This window comes from Aspergillus campestris (genome assembly GCF_002847485.1).
Source record: "Aspergillus campestris IBT 28561 chromosome Unknown P168scaffold_1, whole genome shotgun sequence".
NCBI lineage: Eukaryota > Fungi > Ascomycota > Eurotiomycetes > Eurotiales > Aspergillaceae > Aspergillus > Aspergillus campestris.
This window is the reverse complement of record NW_020194336.1, coordinates 3090284-3115701: the sequence shown is the minus strand read 5'-3', so window position 1 is coordinate 3115701 and position 25418 is coordinate 3090284. Positions and strand designations below refer to the sequence as shown.

General features: G+C 50.7%; 10 protein-coding genes across 10 annotated transcripts; 5 read left to right on the top strand and 5 right to left on the bottom strand.

Moving 5' to 3' along the window:
* Nucleotides 1-32: 32 nt before the first annotated feature.
* P168DRAFT_314850 (uncharacterized protein) lies at nt 33-398 on the bottom strand (the record flags this gene model as incomplete). Its single annotated transcript, XM_024839841.1, has 4 exons — nt 33-70; nt 133-199; nt 293-324; nt 386-398. The coding sequence occupies 4 exons, from the start codon at nt 396-398 to the stop codon at nt 33-35; spliced, it is 150 nt and encodes a 49-aa protein (XP_024697389.1).
* A 213-nt stretch (nt 399-611) lies between these two features.
* On the top strand, nt 612-2535 carry P168DRAFT_286869 (transcription factor SPN1). Its single transcript, XM_024836445.1, is given in 5 exon segments — nt 612-1410; nt 1475-1557; nt 1616-2093; nt 2109-2111; nt 2149-2535. The coding sequence occupies 5 exon segments, from the start codon at nt 858-860 to the stop codon at nt 2523-2525; spliced, it is 1494 nt and encodes a 497-aa protein (XP_024697388.1). The 5' UTR covers nt 612-857; the 3' UTR covers nt 2526-2535.
* Nucleotides 2536-2844: 309 nt separating this feature from the next.
* On the top strand, nt 2845-4035 carry P168DRAFT_286868 (HIG1 domain-containing protein). The gene has a single exon (XM_024836444.1). The coding sequence runs from the start codon at nt 2983-2985 to the stop codon at nt 3772-3774; it is 792 nt and encodes a 263-aa protein (XP_024697387.1). The 5' UTR covers nt 2845-2982; the 3' UTR covers nt 3775-4035.
* Nucleotides 4036-8360: 4325 nt separating this feature from the next.
* On the bottom strand, nt 8361-10252 carry P168DRAFT_286865 (class I SAM-dependent methyltransferase). Its single transcript, XM_024836443.1, has 9 exons — nt 10133-10252; nt 9991-10051; nt 9836-9923; nt 9775-9777; nt 9648-9694; nt 9431-9588; nt 9343-9368; nt 9257-9287; nt 8361-9202 (listed from the first exon to the last, which is right to left on the bottom strand). Exons 2-9 carry the CDS (start codon nt 10036-10038, stop codon nt 8617-8619), a joined length of 987 nt encoding a protein of 328 aa, XP_024697386.1. The 5' UTR covers nt 10039-10051; nt 10133-10252; the 3' UTR covers nt 8361-8616.
* A 1852-nt stretch (nt 10253-12104) lies between these two features.
* Nucleotides 12105-12900, top strand: P168DRAFT_323857 (uncharacterized protein). The gene is made up of 3 exons (XM_024840745.1): nt 12105-12271; nt 12389-12518; nt 12637-12900. Exons 1-3 carry the CDS (start codon nt 12194-12196, stop codon nt 12669-12671), a joined length of 243 nt encoding a protein of 80 aa, XP_024697385.1. The 5' UTR covers nt 12105-12193; the 3' UTR covers nt 12672-12900.
* Nucleotides 12901-12923: 23 nt separating this feature from the next.
* On the bottom strand, nt 12924-14497 carry P168DRAFT_323856 (acyl-CoA thioesterase). Its single transcript, XM_024840744.1, has 2 exons — nt 14075-14497; nt 12924-13978 (listed from the first exon to the last, which is right to left on the bottom strand). The coding sequence occupies exons 1-2, from the start codon at nt 14201-14203 to the stop codon at nt 13073-13075; spliced, it is 1035 nt and encodes a 344-aa protein (XP_024697384.1). The 5' UTR covers nt 14204-14497; the 3' UTR covers nt 12924-13072.
* A 602-nt stretch (nt 14498-15099) lies between these two features.
* On the bottom strand, nt 15100-16339 carry P168DRAFT_22902 (uncharacterized protein). The gene is made up of 4 exons (XM_024833164.1): nt 16189-16339; nt 15946-16129; nt 15459-15835; nt 15100-15397 (listed from the first exon to the last, which is right to left on the bottom strand). Exons 2-4 carry the CDS (start codon nt 16030-16032, stop codon nt 15190-15192), a joined length of 672 nt encoding a protein of 223 aa, XP_024697383.1. The 5' UTR covers nt 16033-16129; nt 16189-16339; the 3' UTR covers nt 15100-15189.
* A 259-nt stretch (nt 16340-16598) lies between these two features.
* On the top strand, nt 16599-18925 carry P168DRAFT_301422 (Zn(II)2Cys6 transcription factor domain-containing protein; the record flags this gene model as incomplete). The annotated part of the gene is made up of 4 exons (XM_024838526.1): nt 16599-17229; nt 17281-17536; nt 17634-17690; nt 17759-18925. Exons 1-4 carry the CDS (start codon nt 16664-16666, stop codon nt 18923-18925), a joined length of 2046 nt encoding a protein of 681 aa, XP_024697382.1. The 5' UTR covers nt 16599-16663.
* A 659-nt stretch (nt 18926-19584) lies between these two features.
* P168DRAFT_301421 (FAD-binding domain-containing protein) lies at nt 19585-21649 on the top strand. Its single transcript, XM_024838525.1, has 4 exons — nt 19585-19678; nt 19734-20122; nt 20185-20389; nt 20445-21649. Exons 1-4 carry the CDS (start codon nt 19616-19618, stop codon nt 21561-21563), a joined length of 1776 nt encoding a protein of 591 aa, XP_024697381.1. The 5' UTR covers nt 19585-19615; the 3' UTR covers nt 21564-21649.
* A 225-nt stretch (nt 21650-21874) lies between these two features.
* sey1 (dynamin-like GTPase SEY1) lies at nt 21875-25300 on the bottom strand. Its single transcript, XM_024836442.1, has 4 exons — nt 24838-25300; nt 24261-24698; nt 22456-24200; nt 21875-22396 (listed from the first exon to the last, which is right to left on the bottom strand). Exons 1-4 carry the CDS (start codon nt 24936-24938, stop codon nt 22095-22097), a joined length of 2586 nt encoding a protein of 861 aa, XP_024697380.1. The 5' UTR covers nt 24939-25300; the 3' UTR covers nt 21875-22094.
* Between the last annotated feature and the right edge of the window lie 118 nt (nt 25301-25418).

The following is a 25418-nucleotide window of genomic DNA, read 5'->3' as shown; positions in this document are numbered from 1 at the left end:
AACACATGGCGTAGCATAGTAACGTGAAACCTTTAAAGGAATTTGCGGACGAAATCGATGGCGAAGGGAGCTTCATCAACGGTAATATCGTTAGTTTGAGATTCTCTCATCGAATGTGGCGAGACAACATACACAGGTAGAGGAGGACGCTGCCGGTGACGGCCATGCGGACGGTCTGGTTGGCCAGCAGTTCACCCGCCTATTGTTTAGTTATTAGCGTTGGATTTCATGAGGCCCCCGGAAAGACTATTGAGAGCAATAGATCAGAGGGGAAGAAGATGGGAAGTCGTACGCGGATATCCTCCTTGGAGATCTGTTCTTGGCCTGTTCCATGTTAGCTGAGATATCCCAAATCAAACATCCACATATTGATAGAGTAACATACCAGGAGCGAACATTGTGACGTGTGTTGGATAGGATAGGATAGAAAAAGCGGATGGTATAAAAGTGACAGTGATAGCTGAAAGAAACACCGACGATGGCGAAAGTTCAATGAATGTTTGAAGAGGCTGCGATTCTGCCGCGCACAGACCAGGCGGTGTCGCGGCAAATGATGTTTCTTCCGGTCTATTAAGCCTGCCTCTCTTCCTGTGTCTTCCACCTCACTGCGCGCGTTTCTTCCTCATTGCTCTATTATCCCCCTGGGGTTCACACGTATCAGACTACCTATTGAATTGCGCGGCGGCTGTTGTCTGTCTGACTTATCTTGGTATCGGGAGATTTTGAGCCCGCGTTGTGACCCGCGGAGAACTCGCCGCATCATCTAATCTCACTTTATCACCGACTCCTTACTATCTATCATTTTCGCTTTCACTTCCTTAAACACCGTTACATCGATCCCATCGCCCACCGTCGAAATGTCCGCTAGTCCCGAACCCAAGACGGTGCCGGAGACCGCGCCCGACTCGGAGGAGCCCACCCAGGCCCCGACCCCTGGCGGTAACGATGAACAGGACGACGAAGAGCACGAAGAGAAGGTAGCTGCATCTGCGGAGCCTGCCTCCCCTCCCGCCGCCGCCGCCGCCGCCGTCGATAAGGAGGATGTCAACGAAAACGAGGAAGACGACGACAACGATGTCGAATCCGACGACGAATCCATCATCTCCGAAGTTGACGAAGCCCAGTTTGAGGACTTCGATCTCGAGAACGTCGATATCGAGGACCGTCCGCAGCTAGCCATCGACGAGGACAACCTGAAGCTGATCGGTCGGCATAAGCGCAAGCGCACGGACTCCGGTGGCGAGCGGTCGCAGCGGAAGCGCGAGGGTCGTCGCGAGAAGAAGACCCGACGGATGAAGGAGCTGGAGGAGGGCCCGACTAGTGATGGGGAGGGTAGGACTAGGCGCAAGGTTGAGCGGAAGAAGAAGGAGGTCGCGCCGGAGGATGATGAAACGCTGGACCCTGCTACGCGTATGTTCTTTCTTTCTTTACAGGTTGATGGTTTCCCTGGTGGCGAGATGGCTAATTTGTACAGGTCGTCGTCGAGCTTTGGATCGTGCGATGGACGAAGCGTTGAAGAAGCCGACTAAGAGACGTGCCCGCAAGGCTGATGGCATTGTATGTTCTCTTTCCATACTCTTTCCATACATTTGATTGTCCCCAACTAATTATCTAGGATTTGGAACAAATGGCCGACGCGGAGATCGAAGATATGCGCCGTCGCATGACCAACGCAGCGCAGATGGACGCCGAAAACCGACGTGAGGGTAAACCCGCCATGCACAAGCTTAAGATGCTGCCCGAGGTGGTGTCGCTGTTGAATCGCAACCAGTATGTCAACAGTCTGGTCGATCCGGAAATCAACCTGCTGGAGGCCGTGAAATTCTTTTTGGAACCGCTGGATGACGGTTCGCTGCCGGCCTACAATATCCAGCGGGATTTGATCGGTGCGCTGGGCCGCCTTCCGATCAACAAGGAGGCTCTCATCGCCAGTGGCATTGGCAAGGTTATTGTCTTCTACACGCGCAGCAAGCGCCCCGAGCCGGGCATCAAGCGCCAGGCGGAGCGTCTCCTCGCTGAATGGACTCGCCCGATCCTCCAGCGAAGTGATGACTACTCGAAGCGGGTGTACCAGGAGGCCGCTTTTGATCCTACGTATGTTGCATGCTCAACCCCGCCAGATTTAGTTCTGCCGATGCTAACCGATCCCCCAGAAAACTCACTTCCCGGACCCAATCGGCGCAGGCAACGGCTGCCGAAGCGCGTGCGCGCGAACTGCTCCCCCCGCGTCTGGCCAACCGTGCGCGGGCCGATATCACGCACACCAGTTATACGGTGGTGCCGCGACCGACGATGGTACAGGAAAGCAAGTTTGCGCGACCTCTGGGCGCCAGCGGAGAGGATCGATTCCGGAAGATGCGGGCGCGCCAAATTGCGGCTTCCAAGAACAGTCGGCAGAGGTAGATATTGGATTGGAGATTGTGTCATTAGAAATATTGGTGTCGTGGAGGGGGCGTTCTGGCGTGTCTTTTGAAACATGGATCGTAACTGTGCATGAATGGGTCGTATTGCAATATTCGCACTAGTATTTGAACATAGCATGTTGATTATCAATTTTCCATGAAAAATCAAGTAAACGAAAGTAGAAACAAACTCCTTTACTGGCTATTATTAGGATTGCATGTCCAAGTATGGCACCACCACAGCGCAAGCAAACACCGAACTATGGCCGGCAGATACCGGGCCGACGTCATCGGGCTTTGCTCGTTCCGTCTTGCTTCCGTTCGCCATTCAACCTCTTGATTTTTCGATGACTCTTACTCCCAACAACTTCTGGTTCGTATAAATCCAGAATTCATTCCTCAATCCACCTGGACCCTTTGTTTTTCACTATACACTACATCAATTCAGTGTTGAAACACACCCCCACCACCCTTAATCCATCACCATGAAGATCCTGACCAAGGCAGAAGAGGATGCTCACTACCGGTAAGCAGCGAACCGCCACCCCGCCACCTGTCGAATTCAATCCACGATCGCAATATGGCAGCCATGGTGTCTTTTCCTCAAGCTAACAACCGAAACAGAGAGGTCGTCAAAGGCGGCACGATCGGCACAATCCTCGGCCTCATCGGCGGCGGCGCAGGCGTACTGGCCGCAGCCCGCCGCTACCCCACAATCCGCAACCTCACCATCCCCATGAAAGCCTTCCTGGTCACCTCGTCCGGTACCTTCGTGGGTATCGTGGCAGCGGATCACGCCTCGCGGGCGTACGAAGCCGAGCGCAACCAGACCGTCCAGTGGTACGAGAACCGCGAGCAACGGCTCCGCGATAAGGAGCTCTCGAGCCTGTCGTTCGTCGACCGCACAGTGGCGTGGGCGAAGCGCGAGAAGTACAAGATTGTGGGCGCGACGTGGATTGCGTCGATGATTGGGTCGTTCGCGCTTGTCGGCCGGAACCCGTACCTCTCGGGTCAGCAGAAGCTTGTCCAGGCTCGTGTGTATGCGCAGGGCTTGACGCTCGCCGTGCTGGTTGCTTCGGCGGGCTTTGAGATCGCTGATCAGAAGAAGGGGAAGGGCATCCTTGATGCGAAGAAGAAGGCTGAGGCTGCTGAGAAGGGCCAGAAGGCTGTTGAGGTTGCTCAGCCTGAAAAGGAGCAGAGCGGCGATCTGTGGAAGGATATGGTCGCTGCTGAGGAGGAGAGACTGAAGAACAAGCATGTGGATCTTTACGAACATCATGAGAAGCAGAAGGACGCCAAGGAGCAGGCTGGTGAGGGCGCCAAGGAGCAGGCCCAGGCCCCCGCTAAGGCGGAGGGCAAGAAGGAAGCGTGAAGCTTGATGACGGATTAAAAAGTCTCATTGGGTTTTACTCGGATGGTGCATGGTGTTGACTCCCCCTTGTTTTTACTTTCTTTAATCATGGCTGGTCCATACGTTGATTACATGCGGTGGATCTGCCTCTTTCCATTGTGTTGTTTATTGTGATGTATATTGCGGTTATCTCGCCGCTCTCTCCCCTATCATTCGTGTACATGATCTCTCGCTTTGGGTCTGTGTCCTTTTGTCTATATCTTGGTGTTGTTATACATTCACATAATACATATTAGATGTTTGAATATGGCGTGTTTGGAATTGACGTCAGTAGCAGTCCTATGGAGGATTATCGTACAAATGAGAGGCGGTGGAAGCAAAAATCAAGCCGTAGATCTCAAGTAACAATGAGCATTGATCCCGCATTCGAGTTACATCATCGCCCACCAAGAAAGGCTTGATTTCATTAGCCTACATGCCTGATCGTCAGCCGTTCACCTGGTGGGGTTGAAATCACAGACTGGTGATGAAAGACACTATACGTCACTCTGGGGTTATAAGCTTCCTGGTTTCCACATAGACTCTTGGCCTCCACCGCATGGTAGAACCATCCATGAACCGAGTCAAAATAAACAATCCAGTCGGAGATCAATTGGCATACATCATAAATATGCCATCCGGAGTCGATCTGCGCTATCATTGCCCCGCTCATTTAGAGCTAAGCTGCGTACTAGGTAGAGATCCTGCACGTCTCCCACCAATGAGGCGCAGCGCTTCCTGGGGCTGACAAGGGCCGACAAGCTAGGATGAAAAGATCCTTGGACTTCCCGACCTTCCAAACGCCTCCTCAGCTGACAAGAAGGGGATAAACCATGTGGGCAATGGACAGAAAAGTCCCCCAGCAGCATACGCTTTCCCTTCCCGTGGACGACGACAGCGTCGATCGGTTAATGCAAGCCGCTCTGCACGGCCACACCCACATCGCGAAAACCTTGCTTTACGGCGTCTCGGCCGACATTAGAGACCGGACAGGCCGGACACCGCTATCATGGATTGCGTCGTACGATCTGACCGCTAGGCCGGGGGACCGCGTCATCCCTGAGCAGTTTGTGCGGTTTATCCTGGGGAAAGGCGCTGACCCGAATCTGGGAGACCTCCACGGCGAGACGCCGCTGCATTGGGCGGCCAAGGCCGGCGATGATGGAATGGTAGATCTGCTCCTGCAGAACGGGATCCATTCCGATCTGGCGGACTTGCGTGGCCGCACGCCGTTGTCGCGCGCGGCGGAGCGTGGCCATTCCGCGGTGGTCAAGCTGCTCTTGACGACGGGCCGGGCGGACGCGGACAGCAAAGACGCCAGAGGACGGACACCATTGTCGTGGGCAGCGGAGACCAGACGCTTGGAGACCGCGCAGATCCTGCTCGACCACGGCGCCAGTGTAGACATTCAGGACCACGAAGGGCAGATCCCGCTGTGGTGGTTTATCAGCAATGCAGTCACCGTCCGTGCTGCGGATGAACAATCGGCCACATCGCCGGGGGACTTCCAGCAATGGCTGAACCTCCTGGGGTCCAACCATGGAGTTGAGCCGCTGACAAAAGCGCGTCGTACGTTTCTCTCATGGGCCTGTGAGCGAGGCGATAAGAAGCTAGTCGAGCATCTCCTGCGGACGACCTGGGCCGACCCGAACACCGTCGATCGGTACCGGAAGACGCCGCTGATCTACGCGCTGGAATGGGACCACTATGACATCGTCGAATTGCTTCTCTCTGGGGTTGCCGAGTCTGTCACGAGACGAAGGGATATAGTGTCGCTTCGGATTATGGTCCAAGAGGGGCGGTCCCGGATCCTCAAGTCGTTCCTCGAGCGCTTCAAGCCGAGTCTCGAGGAGGAGGATGAGTACGGCTCCTTTTCACTAATAAGAATGGCGTTGAGCCAAGGGGACCGCACGACGGTTACGGTCCTTTTAGAGCACAAGGCTACCATCGAGTGTCTCGAGAACGCCGACTGGTTTGGGCCCTGCAGTACAACCAATCCGGCCACGGATTTGGTTCCTCTCAAGACAGGGCACGTAGAGAACATCCAGCACTCCGTTCCCGTGATGGACATGACAATCAAGGATGCCGACCGCGGCGCAATTGCCACTCTGCTGCGCCAGCGTGCCAAGTTATTGCAACTCAAAGAGGACGACGAAGAAGGCTACGGCATTGGACACAACAGGAAGCAGGGCAGAGCAAGCACGGCCGTCTACATCACGGCTTTACGCGACGGGCGGAAAAAGGCGCGGTGGATCTTGAATAACTTCGTGGACCGCGAAGTTCGTGCCTTGCCCCGGGTGACGGAGGAGACGCACTTGATGTCAGTAACGCTCTTCCTAGCCGGTAGACTGTACTGATCCGAACAGACTCTTCCGAGAGAATTACGTGTGGAACACGTACTCCCAGATGGATCATTCGCCGAACCAGCTATTCTACTCTCTCGGACACAGGGGCCCCTGCAGAACGTTTACCCTGTCCATCCGGGGAGACGTTAAGATGCAGAGGGTTCTACCGCGGCGATATGACGCAGACGGCTATACCAGATACGAGGACCACGCTACCCGCACCGTCGAGTGGGTAGTCCTAGAAGCGCCTCTCAAAACAATCCACTACTTCAGCAACTTGCCCTACGGCTGGATCCCGCAGAACGACGTCGAGCTGGTCCAATTATTCATGCAAACCCTGAGAGACGACTGGATGGCGTTCTGTCAGGATGCGCGCAACAGCATGGGAGAACTTGTAAGACCACCGTCTAGAGAATGAAGAGTAGAGTATCGCTGACTAGTCGACTAGCGATCCCACCAGCTGACAGCGCGCGGCAAAGACGACGTCCTGATAGACACCGTAGCGGAGAGTATGCTCCAGTGGACGCACATCCAGGGCATCCTCACGGAGCAGCTCAGCCAGGCACGGAGTTTTGTCTCCCAGTATCAGCGATTCAGCGAGACGCGAGGGTTCAACGAGAAAATAAGCAAGATAATCGATGCGCTTGACCAAGACGTCACGACGCAGATTGAGAAGCTGGAGCAGACAGTCCGCGATCTCCTCCAGATAGTGAGTTTCCCCCCATATGCTTCTATGTTTACGGTTTTCTAACGACAGGATAGGAATTTGCATGGGTTACCATCAACGAAGCTCATCGGTCGACAAGTCTAGCGGCTAGCTTGCAGCGGCTCAGCTGGATCACGTTTATTTTTCTGCCACTTATGTTTGCGTCGGTTTGTTCTCTCCCCTTTCTTTACCCCATATTGCCATGTCTAATATGACGTGTAGAGTCTCTTCGGAATGAACGTAGACGTCCTCAAGAACGACCCCAGCTGGCGCTGGTATCCCCTCGTGGGAGGCGTACTGCTCCTACTCACACTGGTAGTATGGATATCGTCAAAATTCACCAATGTAAGTGACTGAAACCCCCCCCCCCCCCCAAATGTTCAAATACCCTATTAAACACCATCGTAGGTGGATCAGATAGAACACAAGACAAGAGCCATAGCAAAACGATCAATGCTCCGGCTGCGTCCTGTCAAGAAGGATTTTACCACGCAGAAGACAGGCTGGTTATGACACATCACATAGTAGTACAGCTAGACACTATAGACTACCAATAGATCTAGTAAACCACCCAAGGCACGTTCACCCAACAAAATGACCTTAAATGCATTTCCAACCCATCACATCAACACGTTAAAGAATCACGTCCCCATTGGACAGTCAGTCCAAAGTGGATTTTCGCGATTGCTTGCGGTTTGGGTTGGGGAGTGACTGGGGATGTTGGGGGGAGTGATCTAGGCTTGTCTGGCCTGGATTTCAATTCAGGTTGGATCAGATTAGATCGGACATTGGCATTGAATGGTAGACATGTCAGCGTGGCTGAGACTAGTGTCTATTAGACGAGGCTGAAATGTATATTCGTGGTTGCTCATAGTCCAGGATTGTATAGTCGGGTACCTCCCACCTAGTGTGTGAACATGGGCCAAAGCAGACATACTTGGATATTATGAGAGTGGGATAGATACAACCAATATCATTACAGTGTTTCTCAAGTGAGTAGAGGGTTTAGAGCCCATCATATTCTAAGAAAGATCAATTATTCTCAATTTAAACTAAATAGCTAAGAGGAAAGGAAGAGCGGAGAACAGATGTCATGGTCAACACATGGTTACGTCTTGGTTGGGGAGTTAGCCTGCGGTCTTTTCATACTTGCTCCAATATTATTCTTCGAAGTGTAGAGTTAAAGTCAAGTATACTGCCCTTTTTTTATGCTTCGAACGGATTCATACTGATATCACAGGATAGAAGCATAGTGGAGAAATCATTTTATAGTACTATGTCATGGCTGTGGCGACGGGACATAGAACAATTTGCCAACCATATCTAGAAGTTTATTTGGGTATTTGTCTTGAATAGAAGGGATGGTAGTGCTGATCACACATTTTATTAATGTTGTTGCCTTTTGAGTGCACATAGCGATATAGATGATTGTCAGATCTTCCAACTCTAGCATGTCATGTTCCATTGAGGTGACACACTGGGGCTACTATTGTTTTGCTCAGTGGTTGTTCAATATGCCCAGGGCGTGCTCAATTGATTCAATTGATTCAGTAAAAACAGCGAGAGTTAGATACAAAGATGCAAAAAGAGCGTTTGACATATCTGAAAATGCAGTACATGTATATGTACATCAACTATAGGTGAACTCCGATAATGAAACATAGAACGCAGCGACCTTAATTAAACACATAACCGTCCGGTAAAATATGATGACACAACGCTATGGGCCCTATTGGGAAACTTGGTCACACTGAATACCGCCGAGGTATCCACTCACGGCTTCTGTCCGTAGACCAGATAGAGTTTCCCGTACTGATGAACGGACGTATCCCGGAGTTCCTTCTTCGCATGGGCCACCAGAACGGCAACTTCGTTAGACGACCAGCCCAGAACTTTGGTCAGAAGCTCCGGCGCATACGACTGGATGCCCTGTGCCTGCTGGACCTGGAAGAATCTGCCAATCTCCTTTTGCTTGGGGTCTTTGGGCCAGGGGTTGAACGGGACCTTGACGACTCTGCAGTTCACATCCTTGAAGCCCGCTTTGGCCAGTTCCTCGGGCCAGCTGTCCATCTCGGCCATGGGTTTTCCGAATTTGGCGCTCGCCTCTTGCAGCAGGGAGACCAATTGCTTGGTGTAGGGCGCCTTGTCGAGGGTGCCGTCGTCCGAGAAGACCTCGATGCGGAAGCTCTGCACTTCGAAGTAGCCACCGGGTTTCAGATTCGCGTAGGCTTGTTTAGTAAGGCGGCCGAAGTTGCTTACAGCGCCCGCAAGCTCACGGCCGTGGATGTAGTCGAAAGGGCGCGAATATGTCCACTCGGCTTCGAAATCGTCCACTTCGAACTGGCAGTTGGGAGGGGTCCTTCAACCGCTGGGTTAGCGACCTGAGAGCTAGCGATCATAATTCCTTTCTCACCATTTCGGTTGGATTGCGCTAAGGTCGTTTCCTTTCGGAAAAGTTAGATCGACAAATGTCTGATTTGGAAGAAGCACCAGACTCACCGGTCACATCGGCAGATGCATAATGGCTACAGGTCGATTAACGGTGTTAGTTGGCTGCTGAACTGTCGGGAGGGGTATATTTGCGTACTCGGCAAAGTCCACTGCCCAGATGCCCGTGCCCGTGCCCAGATCTAATACGCGTTGAGGATGCTCGCCGATCGGGGCGGAGTGGAGCTGGCCGTCGAGCACGAGGTTATAAATATGGTGGAGTAAGTCCATTCGGTCTTGCTCTTCCTCATCATTTGGCTGTCCTGCATTAGTAATCGATCTGCGTGGGTATGAGACAAAGAACTGGCTAGGCTTACAAGGACGTAGGAGCCTGCTTGGTAGGCATGGTACCTCCGGCCGTTCTAGATCGTCATTGTCAGTATAAGGCGTCCGTACGCGGGAGATGGTATGACAAGAGTATACCTTATACCTAGTCGATATCAATATTAGTTTAGTTGTGATCCATCAACTCGATCAGGTCAGAAGTCTGGTGAAAACTGGACGCACTCATAATTTAAGATGCTGGACGAAATCGAGGTCAAATCTGACTCGACCGTGTAGATCGAATCTCCGTCGCTATTCTCTGGGGTACTCTTGGGCGACGTCAGGTTATGCGACTTGATCACGCGGTACCAGGGAGACGGTGAGATTAGGACATACATCGGCCAGGATGGCTGGATCAACGGTCCGGTGGATATCTTGAGACATGGTTTTAATATGTCTGGGGAGTGAGTTCAGTAAGGGTTGCAGAAATAGGAATAAAATAAAAATAAAGATAAAGAGAGAAAAATGGTTCCCTTACAAAGACACCCTTCGAGTCAAAAAAAAAGCCGAATGAGAATATCAGAGATGACAGCCGCGTGGATATCAGTCCCAACAGACCCTGGCTCGGTTCACGATCAATGAAGATGGAGACAATGAGAATGGACAGCACGGGGTAAGAGTGGAAAGTAAGTTGTGGGAGGGACCAGGGAACGGAAGAGAGGAGGGGTGGGGAACCATGACAAGGTGACCCACCCAGCTCTGATCCGGATCCAATAGTACCTTCTCTCAACTCCCCACAACTTCCCGTCCCGAACCCCCGTCAGTACGGCAGTTCATTTACATCCATGTCACCTGCCAACTGAGCGGAGCAAGGTTTCCAACTACATGCACTTTGTGGTCCAATTCTAAACTGAGACCGGAGTACAAGACACGGGAGTGGAGATCTTTGATCTCCCGCAAGGCATACACAGCTCCCTGACTTTAAGTCTCTCGAGTGTTCCATTGTTTCGGGTGATTACTCGATCGGACGCCACAAGGCGTTTTAATGCCAATAATAGAGTGGCTCCTGTTCTAAAATGATGAGTACTAATGTGACGACAAATCCCTATGGAGTACATTTTCTTCGTCGCAGGTTGGTTCATCCCACGATACGAAGGCACGTCCCTAACATACACCAAGGGGGAAGGGAAAGGACCATAATGCAACCTCACGGTTGATCTTGGGATTCTATAGCGGTAGAGAAGAATAGAGGAACATATTTGCAAAACCAGAAGATGTTTCCTTCTTGTACACCTGCACAACCACAACAAGGAATTAAGGATCGTAGGCACAAACACACCTCACCCGGCCAATAATCCAAATCCAGTCAGTATACAACGAAGCTTTCCATCCTCTCCCTTTCCCGGGCGACCCTCGTAACCACGGTTGTGGACCAGCCATGCATGGTCTGTCACTTCTATATCTTATCCTCCCTTCGCCAGGAACGCGGTTATCTTTCCATATCAACGTGGTTGATAATCTCGAGTGTTTCCATACATGCTGAATGAGTTGTGTCTGCAGGAAGTTTGCGCGAATGGTGCTAGGCACTGTGACATTAGCCGTATAGAGTTGAAATGCGCGTGTACCAGCAAAGAATTCCAGAGTGACGTTTGAGAGTGTATGGAGCCCCGTTATCCCGAGGGAGTGGAGGAGTGGAAGGTAAGATGCTCTTTGCCTTGGATTGAGTGGCATTTCTTTGATAAATTATCTCTTTTATATCTATCATTTTGGACCTTGTATAGTAATACTAACAATATATAAACCAGAGTGTCGAAACCTTCTCGATAATATGTGCAAGAATACGAAATAGAGCCAGCCGTCTATTCTGGTGGACAAGTGGAACTCGAGTGTTCCTTGGTGATGCTTTCTATGTAGATCACCTACTATAAGCCTGTATCCTCTTCAGTAGAGAAAGACATGGTTACAATCTTTCCGATGCAGTGTCTATCTGATGCCGCTTGTTATAGTGCCTTAAACATGATTCTATATCCACCACGTCCCTCAAAGACTAACAGAATGGTTTGCGCTTTTGCAACTACAGTATTGACCAGTTGAACCAGCGCAGATGAATTCAAGACAAGGTTCTCTACTTGCATTGCCAATGCAATTGATGCATTCAGCAGTGACGTAACGGCATAGCTACGACCCGCAGCGCAGAGAATCTCCGCGTGCGAGAATATACAGGAGTGTCTGGGGATATCAAGCTTCCTTGCTTGGCACAATTGTCCATCTTAGAGAAGTGGTATGCTCGGTATGTCCGAGAGTGCAAGATGATGTTTGTCCACATTTTCAGCTGAACTCTATCAGTTACACAATGCAAGGGGCTGTCCCTGACATACGCCAGGGGGTAGGGTATATGAAATCATAGTGTAGCCCCACGATTAATCCTTGGTATTTGACAACGGGAAACAGAGAAAGGGGAAAGATATATAAACCAGGTGCTAGTCTTGATTCCCTCGTGGGTACTTCAACAATCATCCAAATTCCAAGTCCAAAGCATACTATTACCTCACACACTCAATTATCCAGGCCCTGTCTAAGCAAGAACAATAAGAAGAAAATGAAGCTCTCCATCCTCTCCCTCCCCCTGGTGACCCTCGTGGCCACGGTCCTGGCCCAGAAACCTTCCAAATGCGTCGTACGTCATTCCCTCATATTATACTCCCTTCGCCATGACTAGGCACATAGTCACCCATCCACGCCGAGATAGTCAATGTTCAAGAGTCTACACATACTGAAAGAAATCCGCCCACAGGAAACCTGCTCCAGCAATGCCGGACCTTGCGACTTCAAAAAGCTTGACATCGGCTGCATGTGCAGCAACGCGGACTTCCAGGCCCAGGTCCGCGACTGCATTCACAGGGACTGTCCTGATCAGCTCAAAGGTAAGAGTGTCTTTGCTTCTGGTTTCGATTTTACTCTCCGTTGATAGACCGTCTCTCATATTGTTGCTCTATCACTCTTAATCTTCACTTATAACAACGCTGACCATATACAATCCAGACGCCGAGAGCCTGCAGCACAGCGTCTGTGGCTAGACCTGTCTTTTCTAAATTGGTTGGATAAAAAATTTCTTGGTTTCTTTCTACAGGGATGGGTGTGGACTGGTATCTTCCAATGGAGAGAAAGACGTGGTTGTTATCTATCCCACCTCGCTCGTTCCAGTGCTCTTGAATATATGATCTGTATCCCATACAATGGGGTCTGTTGAAGAACAGTCGAATGGTTTACACTCGCAGTCTGAATACCTATCCCATTCAAATAAAGTAGCTCAAATCCAGAATATATTTCGGTATACAATTCAATGGGCTCAGTGATTTCAAGGTAGTATATACAACAGTGAATGCCTATACTTCGTACTAAAGATATAAACCAACATAAGTTCTTCATGTCAACAACGGTATATAATACATCTCCATGTTAAATCAATCCCATGATCTCACCGTTCCCACTCTTCCAACAGCTTCGTATCCAAAGAAGCATACCCCTCCACCACACGGAGTCCCCGCAATCTCTCCTCCTCGATCCGCTCCCACGTCCACTCATCCGCATCCCACGACTCAGTATTCTCCGTGCGTTCCTTCTCCAGCGTAGCCCGCTCAGGAATATCGCCCTCCTTCATCTGCAGCACCTCGCGAACCAACGACCCATCCACACCCGCCGCAGAAGCCGTAATGCCCTCACCCGCGGGCGTGCCCACACCAGACACCTCCGCCGAAGACTCAGCAGGCGTCTCAGCCGCGACACCCTCAGGCCGCGGCGGGAGAAAGCCACTCGCACGCATGACCCGCTCCGGCGAAACAGTCAACCGGCCCTTCTTAGCAACGTACTTGCTAAGCGCAGTAGCGAAAAGGACCCGCTGGCCGCCCTTGCGCGGCGCCGGCCGCAGGAAAAAGCTCATGACATACATCCACTTCTGGTCCCAGGCGATGGTCTTGGACTCGATCTCGTACTTCTCGAAGGGCTTGATCTCGCGCTTAAAGTTGCAGTACACCGACCCCAGCGCGATGTACATGGCCTTGGACGCAGGCGGCTTCTTGCCCTCCTTGCGGGCGGCGGCTGCGAACTCCGCGTCGAGCTCCTTGCTTACTAGACCCACGCCGGGGGAGTACAGTCTTGTAACGAGTGCTGTGCGCGCGACGTCTAGGTCTGAGAAGTAGGTGCTGTTGGATTTGTGGAAGTTGTAGTCTGTTTCCCACATGGGTGTGCGCGATGTGATCCCGAAGGCTGTGAAGACTGGGTGTGTTGGTTTGCCTGTGTGTGTGGCAATGGCTGTGCCTTTGGGGAAGTATGGATGGTCGGTCTTCCATCGGATGTTGCCCCAGAAGTGGCGGAGGATGCGAAGCTGGCGCATGTTAACATACTATTGTTCATCCGTCCCCGTCCCCGCCCCTGCCCCCTCCCCCTGGCATACTCGGGGTATGTTTCACGTCATACTTACATGCCAGATGAATGGAAGGTTTTTCAGGTTGACAATGGCCAATAGTAGCGTCAGCGTCTTCCAGGGGATGGACGCCGATGCGCTTGATAGCAGCTCGCGCACGCTATCGATGTGGGAGGTCGTCACCATGATCGGGCAAGAGTACACGTTTGCTTTTATAATACAAAGGAGGGTATCTCAACGGCAAGGGCTGATATTAACGAATATGTATAATCGGAATTCACGAGTCCAACAAATAGAAATCAAGATAAAAGGAGCGTCTGATCGGAGGGGCTACAGTAACCCTCTCCACGACAATATTTAAACACAATTGAAGGCTACACGTCACAACTTATGAAAGGGTAAACGAAAGATATAACGAGCGACTGCGACAGACTAAAAAAAGGTGGATGAAGTGGGGGAGATTATGTAGATCGACCGGGGAGAGGAATCAGATGGGCTGAACAGATCCAAAATGTTGGGACTGGGACAACCGAGGCCCGACCAGCGTCACGTGTTGATAATCCCGCTCTCTATCTTGTCGGATGAGACAAGGATATTGAGCCAAACACCGGGACTTGAAGTATCAGATTCAAAGTCAAAAAGATAACCGACGTCCTGAGCTTTGCATGCTGTCCTCATCAGCTCGCCCGGCCTGAAGATCTTCGCAAGCGGGAATCCTGAGCTAGCGCGTGGTGTGTATGGCGTCAGTTGCATTGCAGGCGTAGACTCGTTCACTCATCTGGATCGACTTTGCGACGCGTCTGGGTTTGAACCTGCCGCGTGAATGCGGAGTAGTTGTGGACGATGATGGAAAAGACCATGATTGTGCGGGATCTCGAATTTTAGAGGCGTGCGCTTTCCACACTGTGCATTGCTAGTAGAATTACCACTGGTGATCATGACACTTTTGGCCTTCGTAAGTAGCCTTATATTCAGTGCAACGCTATCTTGCATAGTCAAATTCGGCTATACCAAATTTATCTCGTTATTTTGATTCATGTAGGGTCTGATGTTGGGAATAATAATCCAGCATACTCGATACATTTGTGCTCACATACTGATGGAACTATAGCAAGGAGGACTAATAGGAGCCCTCCACAATATTAAAGTGAATTTATACCACAAAGAGCCAATTAGTACCTGCCAATTCCGCGACGTGCAAGCTTGCGATGAACCCGACCAAGCCCAATGCCACCACCCATACCCAATCCTGAACCCAGGCCAAGACCTCCACCTAGACCATTGCTTGGTGCCGCCCCTTGAGCTGGCATGACTACAACAGTTTGTGCAGGTAGCTGTTGCTGTTGCTGTTGCTGCTGTTGTTGGCCATGGTTTTGTTTACTTGTAGTTGTTAGCTCCGAGTTTCAGATTTGATGGATTTGGGGCCATGAGCTTAGCATACATCTTGTGTGTCGCCATATTCATGCCGACAGCTCCCAAAAGTGCACCCCCTGCAGTGGCCAACTTCCCACCACCCATCTGATGGGCTGCATATCCTCCAGCTGCACCGCCTGTGACGGTAGACCCGAGGCCCTTCTCACCATCTCTGTTCTCAGAAGCATGACTCGAATCCGCTCCGTCAGATGGAGGAGTATATTGATAATAAGAGGCATTTTCACCAGGCAGTTGCTGGAATTCGTACGGTGGTGGGGTGGGGCTATGAGTATCTGTGGGCACGGCTATTCTGTGTGTAGAGCCGTAGTGACACGAGCTTGTGCCAACGTAGGGAGAGAAGGCTTCATGGCCATTGCTAGAGTGCTGCCCACTGTAGGAGTCCTGCTGCTATATGGTTCGACGTTCAGTATTGAGGATCTCTGGATTCATCTGATCTTTCGGCGATTTTGGTCTATCGCATAAAGCCCAAGATCATATTGCAGACAATAACTCACCTGAGGGTACGAGCTTGATCGTTCAGTTTGGCCACAAGAGCAGCCCTCTAGGTGATGGTCGTTATATTCACTTTTAGGGTACGACATATTGAAAAAGAAAGGACGCGATGCAACTGGAGACAGTGGATAGGATTATTCGAAGATCTGGAGCTGTTGGTATTGATGGATATGCCGATGAAACTTGCTGATATTTTTTTAATGTCTGGACAAATGCCTTGATTTATATCTTTGAGAATGCCTTACCATATGATTGTTTACATACAATACTTTACAACAATCCAACACTAAAACACCTGAGAAGTAGGAGGACAGGAGATTGAACTGCCAATAATTGCCCCAGGATTACTGTGGTAGCATTGGAAGCAATAGTAGCATAGGTCAGCGAGTTTCATCGCGCAAATTAATGCGGAAATTGAAGATCGTCGCGCGCAAATTTTGTTATAATGCCATGTACAATATAGGGCGATGAAAAAGAGACGCTCTTAGCGCAAATCTAGGTTTTTTGGAATGAATTAGTACTACCTAACCAGCTAAGATGTCATTCCTTTCCAAACAGGGTCTAGCATACACAAGGTGGCTGTGGTACCAAGATCGAGCTGAGCTTGACACTGCATCGTTATCGCTCTGAGTATCTCTGACTACCAGCCTTGTTGCTTGGGAGTTGTCCCACCACTAAATACCCCACCTACCACTATCGAGTCGCTCTTTGATCAAAAAAATGCAAAGTCAAAAAGCCGAGCGAGGTCCAAGGGGAAGATATGCCCGCACAATATGCCGCGGCTGTCGCTCAAGAAAGATTAAATGCGTCATGCAGAACCGGGGAGATCTCGGTCCCTTGGGTGTTCCGCAACCTCCAGAAAAATCGTGTGAAAGATGTCGCAATCTGAACCTGGAATGCATCTTTGAGCGTACCTTTTTAGGACGCCCCGCAGCGAAGCGCCTTCGTGGCATGGCGGCTCAAGAGAATGATACCGTAATATCAGCCGAATCCGACAGACCTAATGGGCCTGTCACTTCTACGCTTTCTAGCGTGGATATTCAAGATCATCTATTCTCCGATGCAGCGGAGATTGGTCCCAATTGGCAGGAGTTGCGAATGAGATTAGCTCCGCGTCCGACTAAAGAAGAGCGTTTCAGATCGATGATAGAGCCTCATTATTTCCTTTCATCAGTCTTGTCCAAAGATCAAGCATTTGGGAGCGATGTAACTCAACTCCCTTCGTGTTGGGACGCATCTCTTACAGAGCTCATTGACAACGACACTGCGGAGTCGCTCGAAAAGAGGTGAGCCCACTTGATCTGAGATCTTTCACCTTGCCTAACTAGCGAGGATAGTTTGACTTGGCATTACTTTTTTCATCCTTCAATGCCAGGATTGGTAGAACTTAGAAGCCGCTTACTCTCGAATGACTTCACGTCGATCAATCCTGCAACTAAGCTGCTCTTTGCACTGCTCTGCTTGACCGCTATAGACATTGACGAGGCCTTGGCCAAAAGACACCCCGCTTTGAAACCGAGTCTTCGCCTTGCTGTGGCATTCGTCGGCCAAGAATTTATATTTTCGCCACCAACGCACCATGACACGGTTGTGGTTTGCCTTTTTTTAGCAGACTACAAACCCACAGCTTTAGCCACGACACAAAGAGTCTTACATCGTGCCATTAAGTCTGAAATGTTTGTTCATTTAGCTCAAAGAGTGGCAGAAAGACTTAAAGAAAACTCGGAACAAGGAGGTACACTTCCATGTGAGTTGTATATTGCGGATGGTGCCCAATTCGATTTGGGCTTTAACCAAACGGTAGAGCGCTTACAGCTATTGCATTTTGACACATTCCTGGATGGCTACCTTGCAAAATCACATTATGCTTTACGACAAGCTCTTACGAAGATGGCGCCTGTTGTCGATGTGTACCAAATTGTTTTGAAACATCGGCAGTGTTCACCAAGAACTATCTTCCACATAAATTGGGCCATGTCAGTCTACATTCTGTTGAACGCTGTGGCAAATATAAAAGAACGATGGAACAACCCCGGATCGCTGTTTAGAGAAATTGACGAGGCTGAGAGAAGATGTGTTGAGCAACTCAAAACAAGTGACGACTTATTCGAGAAATCATCGGGCGTTTTTGACTCGCGAGAGATAGAGGCTGCTCGCTCCATCTTAGAGCTAAGGTTCAATTCTATAATCGCTAGGATATGGGGCCTCGGGCTTTTATATGCCTCAGTCCTTAAAGTAAGGTCTTTGGAAGGCGGACCGAAATGGGAACACGAGATTGAGAGCCATGAAGCAATTCAAATCAGTGACCAAGTCAGGGGAAGCAGAGAGGATATGATCGCAGGCACAGCAGAACCCTTTGCTATGGCATTGAGTCAGCTTGGAGTCAAGTTTCCCCAAAGGCTAACAAGACTTTTGGAGCTCTTCATCAGATGCACGGATCTGAGGCTTGCCGGGACAAGCTTTTGCCCTCCACTTCAACATCTTGCTCTTGAGGTTCTCACACATTGCAAGAATATTGTTGAAAACAATCTTGTGCACTTGAAGTGTTTTGGACGACTGAACCCCGAGTTTGAGAAACAGCTCGAGCTGTTTACCATATGCGCACAGCGATTCGATTCCATGGTTGCCGCGCCGTGGACATCAACTGACGTGGCCTTTGCTAATGGCTGCGTCTATGCCGTGGGTAGTAAAGTAATAGTGGGCTTTTGTCAGGTGATGAAACCGGCGAAAGAAAACCTTTCGAGGCAAATCGAAAGACAGGAGTGTCAGCAAGGAGAGGAGAGACAGGCAGGAGTGGGCTTTTCGCCCATGTACTCAGACATGAGTGAAGGCACTTTCTTCAACTTGACTACGTCAACTGAAGCATGGAATATGTGGCCTTACCTTGGAGGATTTGACCCGCTTCCCAACCCACTGGAATTTTATGACTGGATTGAAGGCCACAATACTGATGGTAATCCTGGGAGTATCCCATTTCTATAAAATATATGTGCATAGTCATTTGATTCTTGCTTCCATGTAACGCAGCATGGCATTCAACCCCCCGCTGTAACATTATTGTGACAGCAAGAGAATCATGGGCACCGAATCTCAACATCTTTTTGGTACAGATGAGTAAAGCAAGCTGATATCGACCGGGTAGAACACCGGGTGACTATCTGTGGGTCAATTCTGACTCCCCGGCAGAGAAGTAGTGCGCAACGAGCGCGCAACGAGCGTGCAACTGACAAGTGTTTCCTTGGTCGATCCCGCGACAAGAAAATGCGCAACGAGCGTAATTTTTCCAAGGCGAAAATGCCACAATCCAAGTCTCATCCGACATACTCTCCTATTCCCATTTGATGTTACGCGCAGATCACCAGTAAACTTCGCTACTAATAGTTGGCTTGATTATCCATGTGGGTATATGGTATGTTCTATTGCGCGCTCGTTGCGCACTACCACAGCCCCGGGCAATCAGCTTCTATGACTTCATGCGTAAGAACCAAGTCAGCCCACTAATTGGGCTAAGCTCGTGGCTTGAACTATCAGCTGGCGAAGAGCGGAAAATTAATTGCGCATCTTACTGACGATCGGCTCTGGTAGTAACTAAACCCTAAGGAATGAAGAAGGAGATTATATATAAGTCATTGATTCCATAATGTAGTTGGGGATTCAGCATGCTCATCAATTATGTTCTTCAAAGGTCTCTTGCTCCTCGCTGGAGCACAGTCCGCTTTTGCTACTTGTAAATGTGTATGTCTTTGCAACTTGAGTTGTCACATCTTGGAAACTGACAGGATCTAAATAGACCCCAACTGACGAATGTTGGCCATCGTTTTCTACATGGAATTCCCTTAATGTATCCGTTGGTGGTCAGCTTATAGCCAACCAGCCCATTGCTCAACCATGTTATCCCGGCCCGGGCCAGGATGCAGAGCTATGTCAAGATATCAGCCAAGAATGGACGAGTTCAAAGTTCCAAGAGGCCCACCCCGTCGGATATACTTATCCAGTTGCTGTGACCTGTCCTCCAATCAATGCCTCGATCGCCGCTTACCCTCTTTGCCAACTGGGTGCCGCTCCAGTATACACGATCAATGCAACCAAAACCAGTGACGTCTCAACAGGCATCAAATTTGCCAAAGAGAATAATTTGCGGCTTGTGATTAAAAACACCGGCCACGATATTGTGCAAAGGTACGATAATCTGATTCCCGTCGATTTGGAAGTTGCATCATGTGCTAACGTTCTATTGGCAGATCTCAAGGATATGGCAGTCTGATGATTTGGATCAAATACATCCAGGACGGGCTATCTTACCAAACCCGTTATACTCCGTCAAATCATTCCTGTCCAGCCAATTGGACTGGGGGTGCCATCACTGTCGGTGGTGGATATATTTGGGGAGACGTATATGACTTTGCAGCCAAGCACAACTCTATCGCTGTTGGAGGTGATGATAGCGTAAGAAATCATTCATCTTGAGTCATGACTGGCAGACAGGCTAACAAGAACACAGACTGTTGGGGTCATTGGAGGGTATATCCAGGGCGCCGGCCATGGCCCGACTAGCCACGCCTTTGGATTGGCGACCGACCAAGTCCTCGAATACGTAGTCGTCTTGGCATCAGGAAAGGTTGTGAGCGCAAGCCCATGCCAATACCCTGACTTATTCACTGCCCTGCGTGGAGGAGGTGGTGGTACGTACGGTGTTGTTGTATCCGCTACAATCAAAGCACACCCTACGCGCCCAGTCCTCGCGCATACGTTACTCATGACTCCAACGAAGGGCAACTTGAGCGATCTTGTGAATGCCACTGGCAACGTACTATCAAAATATCCCATTCTTTCGGACCAAGGATTTGGGGGTATCGGGGAGTTGCTCAATATGAAAGGGAAAACACTCTACGCGCACACCTTCATCATGTTCCTTGACAACAACGCTTCCAGCACCATCGAGAGCACTAAGAAGTTTGTGCACAAGCACCTCGTGAGCGATCTGCTTCCGTACAACGAGACATCGCTTCACGTCTCTTCTTCCTTCAGCCATTACCCGACGTTCCAGGGATACTTCGGCTTCAAAACTCACGCAGCCCAGGCTGGAGATAACCTCGTCATGATTTCTCGATTCTTCGACAAGAAGTCACTTGTCTCCCAGCAGGAAGGTTTATCTAGTATGCTTTCGACCATGTTTATCGAGACAGGCCCAGGGGCCCGTCCCTCTGGATCTGGACTGTCGCTGTCTCTCGATGGTGGTGGACAAGTCCTTCACCAGGAACCCTTCACATCCGTCAACCCAGCATGGCGCAAGACCTACGCTCTCTTGACACATGTCGATCTCTATCCTCTCAATGCAGGCTCGCAGGGAGTCCAGGAAGTCCAGGACAAGGCTACCTACAAAAAGCTAAAAGCAATGGAGGATCTGACCCCCGGCATGGGAACGTATCTGAATGAAGCTGATGGATTCGATCCCCGATGGAAGGAAAATTGGTTTGGAGAGAACTACAATTGGCTCAAGTCTGTGAAGCACAAGTATGATCCTGAAGGCGTGTTTTGGTGCTGGCGATGTGTTGGGAATGAGGGATGGGAAGAAGTGAAGGGCGGTGCGACCTACGGACCCCTGTGTACAACTGACTAGGTATTCTTAATGAGGGCTGCTATAACAATTTGCGCAGTATTGCTATAATATATTGTATGCGGATTTGAACTATACAGCAAGTTTCGAAATATGTCCTAAGTATATGAATTGAAAACAGTAACAGCAACACTTGTAAAAGATATAGATACCGCGAGACCAACAAAGATCTTGTCACATCTTGGCCTTCCCAAATCTCTATCACGCTATACTTGAAATTTGCTTTGGTAGTTGCCTGTTTTGTTTCGCACTTGTAATCCGGGATATAGTAAGAAGTGAGGGCTCTCAAAAAATGATTGCTAATAAACAATATTGTGGAACAATGTGCTTTTAGATAGACTAAGCGTAGACTAAGTGCTCAATAGATGCCTCTGATCAGTCTGAGCGCATCGAATTTATGCTGCATAAAAAAAACAATCTACATAAAAACACATCTGTGATTCGCTCAGTAATATATGTAGTGGGACAATAGACAAATACAGAGATCCATGGATACAGTCACATAGAATACAAGGCTCCGTCCAGCCTTCCCGTTTACAAATCGTCCGCGTCCGCGTCCGCGTCTTCACTTGCCTTGCCCTGTCCGTTGAGTCGAGACATCTCAACCTCCTCCGCGCGCCCAGAGCCCGCGCCGGGAGTAGACATGGCAATGGCCTGTCGGCCCGAGTCAGATGACTCCAGGAACTCACGCAGTCGCTTTTTGCCTTCCGTGAGAGCCTGGTTCGAGGCGGCCTCGGACATCTTGATGATCGGGCCCCACAGGTTGAGCTGGTAGGTCACGTAGGCCCCGATGGCACACAGGAAGAGAAGGAAGAAGTAAGCCGGGTTGCGAAGAACTAGTTCCGAGTGGTTAGTCGTGGTAACGAGAATACTATACAGCGTAAGGGGGACTCACCAGCAACGATCTCGTTCCACCCAAGGGCAAGCAGGATGCCGTAGAAATAGAGGGGGACTTGGGTCATGCCACCAATAGCGCTCCGCTTGGCCTCGACATACACCCCGTCCGCTGCTTTCTTGAAACGGACCGTGAGTTCCTGTCGCTTACCGTCGCCGAGGATGGTCATCTCCTCCTCCAGGCTCTTGCCCTCCTCTTCGTCGACTCCGCCAATGGGGGCCAGATCCTCTTCATCGGCCGGCGTGGCAGAGGTGGGCGTGTGCCCAACCCAGCGGTCGAGCGGGGGAGGGGCATTTGTATCAGCCAGACGGAACCGGGAGAGGAGGGGAATCAAGGTCAGGGTCGACTCCCGGGCGCGAGTATAGATGCCCTCAATGTCGTCGGTTGGCCGCCAGATCCTGGGGACCCCAGCCTCATCGTAGCGGAACTTGTCCTCGAAATTCTCGCGCAGCTTCAGCAGCAGGTTACCCTCGATCATCTCCTCGTCGATCTTGGCACGCAAAACGCCCCAGGACTTCCGGCGCAATCGCCAAAGGCCCACATCGACCTCCTCTAAGCTGGCGTCGAAGCTGCTAGCACGGTCGGTAAACCTCCGCTCAGCATCGAGGACCGTCTCGACGAAGACGTTCCACACACGGTCCCAGAAGCCTTTCTCGGTGGGCTTATTCCCTTCTTCCGGAGCACCGCCCCCAGCCCGTCCGGAACCGAGGGCGTTGAACTCGAGGCCGATGGCCTCTCCCAGGCGGGACTGAACCCATCGCTCAACTCGGCTAGCCAGGCGCCGCATCTCGTCCCGTCTGAGCCGTGAACTGACGTCCGCAAGTTCCTTCTCGTAAAGAGCCAGCTCCTGGCTATAGTCACTGAACTCGGTGCCCTCCACGGCCGTTGCGCGACCGACCTCTTCGAACTTGGCCACGGCTTTCTTCGCCTCATCTTTGACAATCTCGGCAAAGTCGTATCCCGTGCCTTTCTTCTGGCCCGACTTAACAGCCCCCGAGACAGCCTCGCTGAATTCGTGGATCCCCAACTTATGCGCTGCGTGGAGCTGACCATGGAAAAGAGCCTTGAGGCGGCTATCGATCTTTTCTTCCAGCTCGGCGTTCTTGCGCTGGTAGACGCCCTTGTGGTACCGACTGGCTTCGGTCTCAAAACTCTTCACGGCCTTGGTCCGCGACGATCGCATCGCAGCTCCCAGTCCTCCGAGGATTTCGGGCTCGCCCAGACGAGCGGCTTGGGACTGCTTGTCTTCAAATGGGACGATAGCCTCGTCGAACGTTACCATCACTGCCCTCAAAATCTCATCGCATCGGAATTGCGCGAGCAACTCTTGTTGCGTAGGAAGATCCAGGTCTTTGTTGTTGACGATCTGGTCCCAAATACCCTCCGCATAATGCGAGAACCCGTCCGCCGGAATGCGTCGGTGGTACTCCGGAAGGAACACCCCTCCATCAGAGAACTGCCCCTTCTGCGCATCCAACGTAGGGTCCCGCTGGGCAGCACGGAAGCGCAGGCTGAGCTTCTGCGTCTCGGCCACGAACTGATCCGGCTGATATCCTTTGTGTGGGAGGCCGTAGAACTGGAAGTCGAAGTAGTCGTGGACAGGCGCGTTTTCCAGGCCTGCGGGCTTAGAGATCGAGTCCCACAGGCGGGACATATCTTCCATGAGCGTCTTCTGGAGGTTTTGGAGGGGAGTGTTTCCGACGAAATCCCGAATGACGAAGAACAGAAGGGACCGGTGAGTGGTACTGAAGACCGAACAGTCAGCACAGAGATAGAATACAGCACATCACTCGAAACCAACGTACCTCCTGTCCTTCAGGAATAATTGAAGATTGACCTCAAACACCGTCTTCAAGAGACCCATGTTTGCTCCTTGGTATAGACCCACCTGGTGTTCCCAGATGTTGACAATGAGGACTTCACTCGTCGCCAGGGCAAACAAGGCGCTCTTGCGCTCAAAGTCCTGATCCTCTCCTCTCTCACGACCGTCCGTGCCTTCCACGTCCATAACCAAGATGTTGTCGGCCATCGATCCATCCCCACCCCTCTTATTCTTAGATAGCCAGATACCCTTGGTCGTCTGTCGCCGTTCCATCTCGGACATGACGGAGAACTGTGTCCCGAATAGATGATTAAGGAGCGTCGACTTTCCAGTGGACTGAGACCCAAAGACGGAAATGAGATGATAGTTGAAGCCTGCTGGCGTGACATCTTCATCGGTCAAGTATTTGGACAGGTTCGGACTACAATATCATAGTTAGCCCCTGAAGGTATATGCCCCCCTAGATTATAGGGAACACCGAGACAGATCACACGGCGTCAAGATGCCAGAGACAAGAGACCGAAGATGCGCCCGCAAGGAAGAACAAGAAGGAGGCTTACTTGAACTCTTTATTCTCATCAATGACCTGCACGCCATGCCCGTAGGCTTCCTTGTGGCTACTCTCGCCCCCAATCGAGGCGAAATGCCCATTAGTACCCATGACGTAGAGCTCCCCCTGAATTCACTTCAGAACCGAGAAAGCGAGTCGCGATGCGAGTAGATGTGATGTCGCTCAATATATAGCTAGTGTTCACTCCCTAGAAGTTGGAGACACGGCTAATGTTGGAATCTGGGGAGGGGATCCGGGATAACGTCTAGTGCGGAGAGGGTGGCGAGAGACGGTTGAAACGAAGGAGTAATAAGAGGGAAACGCTTATGCGAACGATATAGCAAAAGGGTCACAGTTAATGCTGATCCTAAAGTGATAGAAGAACTAAGTAATCACGAGGCTGGAGCACATGAGGACAATGGATGATTGCGCCCGAGGTCGGATGGTTAGCTAGCTGCTTTGGGGGCGTCGAGGGTGTGGTGCCAGAACAAGAAGGGGAACAACTGACTAAAGATACATTTATTTGCATCATCGTTAGTGCCTGCGGTTTCAGGCTGTAACACCCGAGTGGGCATGGCGTGTTCCGTCATG